General features: G+C 33.6%; 2 protein-coding genes across 3 annotated transcripts in view; one reads left to right on the forward strand and one right to left on the reverse strand.

Annotated features, from left to right (window-relative positions):
• Positions 1 to 9,793, reverse strand: part of LOC127879470 (gliomedin-like) — a 97,638-nt gene extending 87,845 nt beyond the window's left edge. Inside the window, exons 1-2 of the mRNA XM_052426318.1 lie at positions 9,464 to 9,793; positions 7,182 to 7,591 (exon numbers count right to left, since the gene is read on the reverse strand). Of these exons, the coding sequence (XP_052282278.1) occupies positions 7,182 to 7,487 (306 nt within the window). The 5' untranslated portion in view covers positions 7,488 to 7,591; positions 9,464 to 9,793. The remainder of the gene's footprint in view (positions 1 to 7,181; positions 7,592 to 9,463) is intronic.
• Positions 172 to 4,134, forward strand: LOC127879471 (uncharacterized). Of its 2 annotated transcripts, none has more exons than XM_052426319.1 (6): positions 172 to 326; positions 663 to 850; positions 1,163 to 1,320; positions 1,935 to 2,045; positions 2,580 to 2,806; positions 3,774 to 4,134. In XM_052426319.1, the coding sequence occupies exons 1-6, from the start codon at positions 306 to 308 to the stop codon at positions 3,960 to 3,962; spliced, it is 894 nt and encodes a 297-aa protein (XP_052282279.1). In that variant the 5' UTR covers positions 172 to 305; the 3' UTR covers positions 3,963 to 4,134. The 2 variants fall into 2 exon arrangements, with proteins under 2 accessions (XP_052282279.1, XP_052282280.1); XM_052426320.1 differs by having other exon boundaries at positions 175 to 293.
• Positions 9,794 to 10,999: the final 1,206 nt, after the last annotated feature.

The following is a 10,999-nucleotide window of genomic DNA, read 5'->3' on the forward strand; positions in this document are numbered from 1 at the left end:
AAATTTAAAAAATCATTTCATATAAATATTGGCTCGATTTCCAGGGCCTCAAATGAAATATATTTAGCGCAGTAATTTATAAAACGTGTTTTGATATCATTGTGGGTCTACTGTTTGCCATATGTGCGCTATTATTGCGTAAATGACGTTCGCTTTTAGTTATGACGTCATTAACGCTGTTGCTCGGTTTGAACAAGAAGTCGGCGTCAAATAATTTTCACCACACGAGAATAAATTTGCTTAAATCGAATTTGACTGTGTTTCATCTGAAAAAAAATCGGATATTCCTCATGGTATCATACTAGATGTTCATTTTATCTAAAAAGGTTTCATATTTTTCAATTATATAACATTGCCTGTTTTTATATTATAACATTCTAAATTATGATGTGTTTTGTCATGCAATTTTACCGCGTTTAGAACTTCGCTAATTAGATTACTAGCTATAATGTGTTATTTATATATGATTAACGTATCCCCTTCCCTTATCTAATATGTATTTTGGAATCGGAATATTAAACTGCATTTCTTCCTCCTAATATGACTTGAAATCGTCATGTTTGTTCAACATTAAGCCGTAGTACGTTCGACCACAGATCTGCAGTTATACTACTATGCGTTCCCAATTGTTACTATTTTCTAGTTATATTTATACTTTTCAGAATTCCGTAGGATATTGCATGCTTTCTCACGTTCGTGTAGTATTCTGTATAGAGAAATACCCGTGTTATGACTCCGTTGTGGAGCGGGTTGCGATTTTGGGTTCGATCGAAGACTTTGGATCCTGGGAACCTCAGAGATGTAAATCAGCCATATTTTCTGGAGGAAATAATTGGATGCTAGAGACATTGTACGTACAAAGTATTATCCAAAACCTCAGTAGTTTATTTAAATATAAATGTATGACGTGTTAGTCTATATGAAATGAGCAACAGTATGACTCGTTTAATAAACGCAATTTACAAGTATCTTTTTTTATTTAGTATTCAAGTCAATAAAGAAAAAAACACACAATAATATCTCAACACGATAGGATATTGAAACCATTGACTCATCTAAATCAGCTGTTTCTTGGTAACTATGTTTAAGAACAATATTGCTATAAAAGAATAGTGTTGTAATACTGTTGGCAGTTACAATGTGTGTCTCCAAATTACTGTAGTCTTCCGGCTGGACAAGTATTTTTTTATCAACTTTTGCTGTACAAGAACCAGACGTCGGAAGTTATGTTTGATTTCCATGGCGACACGGGACAGAAAGTCGTCGTGGGAGAGGAAAACTGGGTGAGACGACTCGATGTGAAACTCTCGCCTCTTATAGGTCAGTAGTATCGACATCAGCAGTAACAAGTGTGTGTCGCTCTGTAAAAAATGGGGTTTAATGTATGTGCGTAAAGTTTCGTCCCAGATTAGCCTGTCCAGTCCTCTCATGCTTATCAGGGACGACACTTTGCGCTTAAACTGGATTTTTGCTAAAAAAAGAGACTTTCTTTAAACGAAAATATCATGAAATCGAAAAGTGTCACCCCTTATAAGCCTGTGCGGACTGCACGGGCTAATCTCAGACGACACTTTACGCACATGCATTAAACCCCCTTTTCACAGAGCGAGGTCCATTTGGATAAAACCTGTGCAATCGATTTAATTTTACGATTGTCGGTCAATGTGATCCTTTAAAGTATGTTTATCAAAACATTTAAAGAAGGTCGTTTAGAACGAAATCTGAAACTTGGTTTATGTGAATAGTCGTTTCTCACGAGATCAATTAGTGTATTACAGCTTCGGTGTTGTTGTCGTCTTCATTCCTCCAGATCTGCTGGATTGTTTAACGTCGATTAATGAAAATGTATGTTTTGGTATAGTAAACCAAGAAGCGGAAACGAAATACAAACTAGTTATAAACTTAATTTCTATATGTATATATATTCATTTCAGTTCGCATTGTGTACGGAAAACCAGACATTCGCGTGGCTCCTTTAAAATCCCATCTGACGCCTGATGGACGACCGATTAACGTTTACGTTAACGCCAGAAAAACAATTCTAAGTATGGGTTTGCAACTAAGATACGAGCTTCCGTATTCTCAGCATTTATGTGTGGCACTCAAAACTTTAAATGAAATAATCAAGCTGTGACCCAAACCGCATGAATGAATATAATAGTTTGCAATCAGTTACAAATAATACTTACAAATAACAAGAAGTGAAATGTCATTATATATCAAAATATATAATGAAATGTCATTATATATGAATAAATATATACATTGAATAAACAATGTGTTTAATAAAGTTTGATTGTTAACATGTTGTCATCAAATATGTGGTTATTCTATTCAAAACAAACCCCAGCTACTGTCAGAATAGAAAAAAGTATTGTCGTGCGTTCTTTATACATATCTCCGTTTCTTTTTCTGCATGCAGTTTTGTTTCACTAAAATTATCATAATACGGTAAAAATAGTCATTTATTTACCGTTTGTAAATTAGAAATCGGTGACAACAAACTGACTGTTACGGAATTTTGTATTCACGTACTATTGTTCGTTGCTTTTTCGATGCAAATAAGCACTACTTTACAGAACCCCATCCCTCGGACGTTGACCTTCTTGCAGCAGACTGCATCTGGTCCGAGGGGAAATTCTGCAGCACGGAAGCAACCTGCGTCCATGAAGCGATGCCAGTCGCTGTCAGAAAGCCGTTTCCTTACGTCAGGAAGCAGACATCACGTGTCGCAAATGACCTGGAGCGGTTGTTAATGGTTCCCGATTGCCAGTACATGCGCTCAGAATGCGATATTATGTCAACGGTAAAATTTCTAGACTTTCACAGCGTTAAAATATATCGACAAGTACAAATAAATTTATTTGTAACCATGACGATAGATGTTCTTTCTTGAAAAGAAAAAAACTTAAAAGATGTTGAACTGCCAAATACAGAACGCAAATATTACGCAGATTGCAAAACTCTGCGTCGGGACAAGTTAGTATCAAACTTTTGATTCGCATATTCGTCTTTTAATGGTCAAACAAAATCTTTTTAACTTTCTGACCATGCACTTTTCTGCAATGAACTTTTCGTATCAAATTGTTATTATATTATTATTATTATCATCATCATCAATTATCATATCATTATTATCATAATAATAATAATAATAATAATAATAATAATAATAATAATAATAATAATAATAATAATAATAATAAGTATAATAATAATAATAATTATAATAATAATAATTATTATTATTATTATTATTATTATTATTATTGTTTTTATTATTATGTGATAATGATTATAATGATGATGATGATAATGACGATGATGATGATGATGATGTTGATGATGATGATAATGACGATGATGATGATGATGATGTTGATGATGATGATGATGATGATGGTGATGGTGATGATGATGATGATGATGATGATGATGATGATGATGATGATGATGATGATGATGATGATGATGATGATGATGATGATGATGATGATGATGATGATGATGATGATGATGATGATGATGCTGATGATGCTGCTGCTGATGATGATAATGATTTCGAAAATAACTTTTAAAGTATAGATTTCAAACAATGCTCGATAGAAATGTTCATTTCTTCGTTCGTCGTACATTTTTTAACTATTTCTTCGCGCGATTAATATGTAGCTTTATACAATGATTTTGTTACAGTTTATCGATAATCAATCCCCCCCAAAAAGTACAACTAATATGCAATTAAGTAATCGTGGAGGCCTGCATTTGTATTTCAGACACCCACTTTTCCGCCGCGCTGCAAGGCCCATCAAGAAAATGAAGATACCACTATGTGCACTAACGACTTCGCTAATTGCTCTTCAAAGACGTTTAGTGGACCTGATATGGACAGCCTAATACCATTTGTAATCGGGGTGGGTGTGGCATCCTGTTTTTTCGTTTGGTGGTCGAAATATAAAACGTAAACAACCATCGAAAATGAAAAAAGCAAATAGAAGAACATATTTAAATTACTTTATTATTGTTGACTCCTGATCTGTTATGTATTCATTTAAATCATAACTGTTACGTTGATGAAACACGGCAGATTGAAGAGTACGAATGCATATAATATGGCTGAATGAAAAATGATTTATAGCTGTTCGTTATACGTTTGATAGCTGTTCGTTATACGTTTGATAGCTGTTCGTTATACGTTTGATATGTTTTATGGTGCACCGTAACAGACTGTTTAACAACAATTTATGGACTTATTTTATTTAAAGTATAACTATCGGTGAGTTTCTATGATATATAATTTGTTTAAAGCCTGTAAGCTTAAACATGGCTGATTATAATTAACGTGCCTAATTTCGCTGTTAACTATTTGTAATTAAAAAAGGAAGTCATGGTTTTAGGAGGATATTTTGCCATGCAGGTAAATTCGACTTACGTCTAATATTAAACCATTCCGTGTCGGTTCGCAATAAATTACAAATACCTTCGTTCCAGTGATTATGCTAAATATGGAGTTACAGAACGGAGAACATTACCGTATTGTTACCTGACTGCATTTGTAATAATCTGAAACTACCCATTTCCGGGTAAAAATATGAGTATCAATACTTAATTGTCTAATTGTGTCCTGTCCTTTGCTTTAATTCGTCAACATGATACAAAACCGGGATGAAATTACCAGCTGATAACGATCGCATGTTTTGAGCTTAAAATGGTCACAATATGTCATTTATCACTATAAAGTTACAAACCAGCTCAGTAACAACTCGATATCAACTGGGGTGCGGTAACTAACAGATATCAAATTTAATGTTTTCAAACTATACATGTATTAATAGCAAAATTAAAAAAATCGTCTTCAATCGGAAATTTACAACTTAAGAAGCTCTATTAAACCGACGTGTTCAAATAAGCAATCTGATTCATGTGGCTCATTTCTAACAACGCGAATACAGACATGCCGTTATTGAACGCCACATAAATGAGAGACATGTATTATTATGCTTTATTTGCATTTTAACAATTTCTCAGCCGCGCGCTTCCTGTGTTACCCAACACCCGTCAATCCATTATTGCACAACTCATTCCGCAAGGCCTATCATTAATAATGTGCCGGGACTAATGTGCCATAAAGCGGATGGGTGACCGCTTTAATTAGACCTGCAGCTCGGAAATTAATGAATATTATACTGATAGTCACTCACGAATGAGCATCAAATCTTCCAGGAAAACGTCGAACACGCACTTATCCGATTGTCCCCCCTATCAACTAATTCAAAACAAAGTTATTTTAATTGCATTTTGTTCAGCGTATATTGTATGGCAAATATTTAGTCAAGGGCAATACTGTATTTAGGGGAAACGATTGGCAGTTTAAAAAGCTATTTGGTAAAAATGTTCAATACATTAATAACTTTTTTTATCACGTTCGCTCGATGTTTTATAGAAAACAAACTCCTTTGAACAATTTTTTGTTATGGTTTTTATACTATTTATTTATATAATTCGTTAGAACCGAAAAAGATCGGTTGCCACTAAAATTGACTAAATGGAATCCTTTTGTCAAATAAGTTATATTTATTGTGCCCCTAGACGTTGTTAACAATCAGCGTATACATGTTCAACATTAATTGATGTACGCATTCAGGAATAATAAAACATTCAGTTAACCTTTAAGTCCACCTATACCAAACCGATCGACGATGTAACGATTTAATTATTATGAATTTAAGTGAACATGATATATAGTACTATGGTTTAAGTCGACAAATATTAAGTCATCATTCTGCAAAATCTCAGCTGGATGGATTTGCGTAAAGTTTCGTTCCTTATTAGCCTGTGCAGTCCGTACAGACTTATCAGAGAAGGTATTTTCCGCCTGAACTGGTTTTTCGTTTAGAAGAGACTTCCTTTAAACGTAATATTCCATAAAAGTGGAAAGTGACGTTCCTGGTTAGCCTGTACGGACATGCATTAAGGTCAGTTTTCCCAGAACGAGGCTCGTTTGTGTCTTGTTCTGATAAAACTGGGCATAATACATGTGCGTAAAGTGTCGTCCCAGATTAGCCTGTGCAGTCCGCACAGGCTAATCAGGGACGACACTTTCCGCCTAGACTTGATTTTCGGTAAGGAGGGACTTCCTTGAAACTATACCATTTAAGCCGAAAGTGTCGTCCCTGATTAGCCTGTGCGGACTGCACAGGCTAATCTGGGACGACACTTTACGCACATGAATTAAGCCCAGTTTTCTCATACAAAGACACATTTGATCTACTGTTGATTTCCCACAATGTCAACATCGCCTAATGGACCTTTCAATAACCTTGCTAAGTGTACAAATACAAATAAATATTTACACATTTATACCTTGGCGTCTGTAATACACTTCTAATTGTTTTGATTATTTACTCAATGATAAAACAAATCGACATTTTCGCTTTAAATCAATGGCTACAACAATGTTCGAAGCCGCAATGATTTTTTGCCTATTGAGTTATGATAACATACAATCAAATACATCCCAGTGGCAGTTCACACTCTCACGCGACATAAAAAGATCGACACTTACGTTGGAATGTTTCTTACGAAAAAACACCTTTCCGATACCACTCAACTGACGAGCTGGTAATCAGGTAACTTACGAGTGTGCACCATTTTAACCCATTTATGCCCAGTGGACTTTCCCATCCTTCTGAATTGGATCAATTTATTTCCAAAATTAGGGGTGTCAAGTATATTTATTTCTATATTTAGAATATTTCATAAAGAAATTCATTTAAGCAAACAGCGCAGACCCAGATGAGACGCCGCATTATGCGGCGTCTCATCTGGGTCTACGCTGTTTGCAATGTCCTTTTTTCAGGACGCTAGGCATGAATGGGTTAACAATATGTATAACTACTACTGAAAACATCCGGTGTTGTTTTAATGATACAATTTTTTCATCAACGAACTGTATTGGCTGTAAGAGAGAAGTTTTTGTGCTACTAGTAAAAAGCTTTATAAAGGTCAATGTGTCAGTGATACAAACTAAGTATACAAGTACGATTGAGGTATTACTTGTTAGTGTAATGGCCATCAAAGAAGTCAGTAACTTGAAATCGTTCGTTAGACCCTAATTGAGATACCATTCAATAACCTAATTGATGGATCGATTTCAAGTTTGTCCAATATATAAATACACTTACCTTCTCTTTAGTAGATAACGGGTCGTATTTCTGGTATGTTGGTAATATGGACCTTTTCTGCACACTTTTCATCTTTCCGTTTATCACCGCAAATATATTAGAATCATGCTGTTGCAGTTTAGAGAACGATTTTTCAAGCAAACGAGTTGTTTCAGAAAGGCGCTGGATTTCAAATAAACATGTAGTAACACCGATTGTTGTTAGTAGTATTATCACAATAGCTAGACCGTTAAAGACACTCTGTAAAGACAAGCGGTGAAACCATCGTTTGGTGTCTTTATTCTGAACATCCTTTAATGCATCCATTACTGTTCCGTTTGTGTCGTGTATGCTTTTCTTTGTGACGTAAGAGTGTAGAAATGAGTGTAATCAATCGAACATCGAAGACATAGTTTGGAGCTGATATTTATCTGAAAAAGAGGATATTACATTAGTACTTCAAAATGCCAATACACCAACTACGGAACAGTAGATTTGTGACGTTCCATCATTGTGAAAGTAATGGTCCTGTTTCGCCTATATCGGTAAATTAATGCGTCGAAGTTGATTTGTGTTTATAACCTATCCGAACGGCGCCTAAATTCTCGAAATCTATACGACTGGCACAAGATGGTTGTGGTCAATTGGTAATTATCAGTATTAATTTAACCGTCTACTATCAGTCCATCAAACGCACACGGTGTATTGACCTTTAAAAATTTATTATAAACTGCGATAAAGAAATATATCAATCAAATAAATGAAGGAAAGTACTTGTTTTCGAAAGCGTTAATTTTCGACATCATTTTGCAATGAGATTGCATTACTTAAACCACAGGATACAGCGTACGCAACTTAAGTTGGATGTTTTGATGTAGTCAATATAATTTGTGTCTAAATTAATCACACATGAATCTGACCATTATTTTTGTATATATTTTGTTTAACTAAATCTGTAACTGAATAAGAGAACAGAACTCCCAATGTACTCAATTGCAACTAGGTTCGAGTTATTACAGGATACGTATTTATTTCATGAAATAAATAAAAGTAATAAAATGGTCTTCTGATTTTTCTTCTATATTAACCACATACAAAATATCCAAAGCATGAACTATTTTTCTTTTTTTGAAATTCATATAACATATGCGAGTCAACTTTACTTAAATAATAACAAAACTATTGGTTATCTTCCACTTTCTGAATATCATAAATTCTATCCGCTAAATACCATATAAATCCTTAATACGTAGATATGTAAACGCAAACAATAGACAGTAAGTTGAAATACAGCATGTTCGTTGAACAAGCGACCATGAAAACGTTTGGAAATAAGCCAGTGTCTGCGTATATCTAATTATTCTATCTGACAAATTCGAAGAACACACAAATTAAAACAAGATAATAACAAATATTACTCCATACATATTAAATGGTTTCAGCGCTTTAATATGAGCACCTACTCGAAGTTTCTTATTTTATCACGTATTACCAAACTATTAATCATTTTATAATGAACTTGAATACGTGCATGTTATTAATGATATCGTTGAGTATTCAATATTATTATCAACTTTGTCATAAAATCTGAAATATTATTATTATTTTCAATATAATAACACCAGTAGTTTGTGTATGAAACATTAAAAATGTATTATGAGACATATAACAGTAAAATAAAAGGTGATGGTTTAAAATAGTATTTAAAAAATCTAAAAGAAAAGGTTCACTTCTTTAACAAAAAATATTTATAAAAAAGTAAATCGAACATATCAAATTATTACACTTATAGAAGAGTGTTTCCTTTCATTCAATACAATTCAGTTTTTATATACAAAAATATAAGCATACGAACAGATAAAAATGCCAAACAAGAATCATTAAGAAAGCTTTTAAATCAATATTGATCTAATCTAGAAATAAGACATGTCAAACTAACAGTGCTTTGATAGTCCACGATAATCATACGGTTCAGTAAGTTATTTATTGAAAAGGAAGTTAGTATTATTTAAGCATGCCCAGACATATACTGAAATTATAACATCAAGGAATTTCATATATATATTTTTTAAGCTTAAGCAATAATACAAATTAACAAAATAACATTCCGTGATATAACAAAACATGTGGAAAATAGTGTTTCATACGTATGGATTTACAGATTGTGCAATATTGTTGAGATGCGAAAAACGTAAACGTCAGATCTTTTCCATAAATACAATTTACAAAAAAAGTTTGTTTACTGATATGATACATGAACTGCTTAATTAATACGCTTTTATATTATACTAACTTTTTGTTACCTGTTTGTTAGTAAATCCTGCAATAAGTAGTCCAGGTAACGTATCAACACAATTTTTGGCAAAAGTTCATTTTTCAAATAGTAGTGCGTTGTGCATCTCAAATCACCGCAACTTAAGCACAAATTGCCACGCTTTTGCCTTCTATAAACGTTTCAAACTGCTGGCAAGATCCTGTAGATAAACACATCTATGATCCACATAATTCCAAGATAATTAAATTATCCGAATTCATCGAACTTGCATTATCCATTTCACTTACGGGATCACTTACAGAATGAATCCGTTTTCTCTCCAACACCATATTACGTTTGTACATACAAACTCGATGTTTTTCAGGAGTGCGAGAGAGTTATCTGTAAAATCGCTTCTAGCGAACTGGATTGGGAAGATAAGGCTAGATTGGCTCCGTTACAATTCAACACGTTGCCGGCATCACTTCTGTCCAATAGCCATTAGAGTGTATTTTGTTTGCTACTTATCGGTTTATTCTGCTGTTTTATTTGAAAGCAACCGGATGTCCATTTTAAACAATAGGTAGACAAAAATCAAATAAAAGTGATGGTTGCTTCACCCTCGATGATGATCTGTGTCACTGCTTGGTTAATGAAATGCACTGGAACACGAAATTGAGCTAATAGCCCCTTGAAAGATCAACAGTCAATTACAATGACATTTATCTGGCTTTGAAGCAGAACGTTGTGACAATAACTGCATTTCAAGCATATTCGTCATGTAAAATGAAAAATTAAATCATTGGTATCCGAAGTCCCACATGGTAACACATAGGTATTCGAATGTTTGTTACGCCCTAAACAGTAACTAATGCAAAATTATCTACAATACAATACATCCAAATGTTAACCCTCCCAGAATACCGCACACACATTGAATTTAATTCGGGTCACTAGTTCCGAAGATCTTACGTGAAAAAAGAGTTTTTATTTAATAATAAAATGGCAATAAATCCCTAAAATGCCAATGGCGCTAAACGACTTGAAAACGTACGCATGTCCAAATCATGAGGATTCTGCATATATAGTTCCGTCAATTTTATCGGATTATTAGTGCGTTTATTATCGTTCGTTTAATTTAATTTGGATCACAAGTTTATCTGATCTGATACAGAAACGTAAAATGTATTTGTTTAAAGAATAATATAATCTATCAAAGGGCGAAAATTCATTTCTTTTGAAACGATCATACGTATCAAAGGAACCACTATATTGAAGGTATATATATATTGCCATTTGCATATGTTATACTAAATAATATTATCTTTCTAATTACTTATTGTCTTTTTGAAACAAAATTATTCATATGTTTGCATTGTTACATGTACGAAACGTTTGTCTAAATAAAAAACAAAATAAGTAAAAACGTTAAGTTAAGTTTGTCAGACTTGACAAGGATAAGTCGAAATATTGGTACCGATTTATAGGTGCGAAGCTGCCTTAGAAGTACTTTAACACCATCGTAAAACACGGACGATGTTGATAAACAGAAAGTTAAATATTGCAACCGCAGTGACAGATATGG

The sequence above is a fragment of the Dreissena polymorpha genome, chromosome 4, assembly GCF_020536995.1.
Source record: "Dreissena polymorpha isolate Duluth1 chromosome 4, UMN_Dpol_1.0, whole genome shotgun sequence".
NCBI classification, from domain to species: Eukaryota; Metazoa; Mollusca; class Bivalvia; order Myida; family Dreissenidae; genus Dreissena; species Dreissena polymorpha.

Excerpts from the sequence above, each read along its gene's own strand:
- LOC127879471 (XM_052426319.1), top strand. The coding sequence starts at position 306 with ATGTTCATTTTATCTAAAAAG. Across the intron at positions 327-662 it reads TGTTCATTTTATCTAAAAAG|AATTCCGTAGGATATTGCAT; the intron begins GTTTCATATTTT and ends TATACTTTTCAG. Across the intron at positions 851-1,162 it reads AATTGGATGCTAGAGACATT|TCTTCCGGCTGGACAAGTAT; the intron begins GTACGTACAAAG and ends AAATTACTGTAG.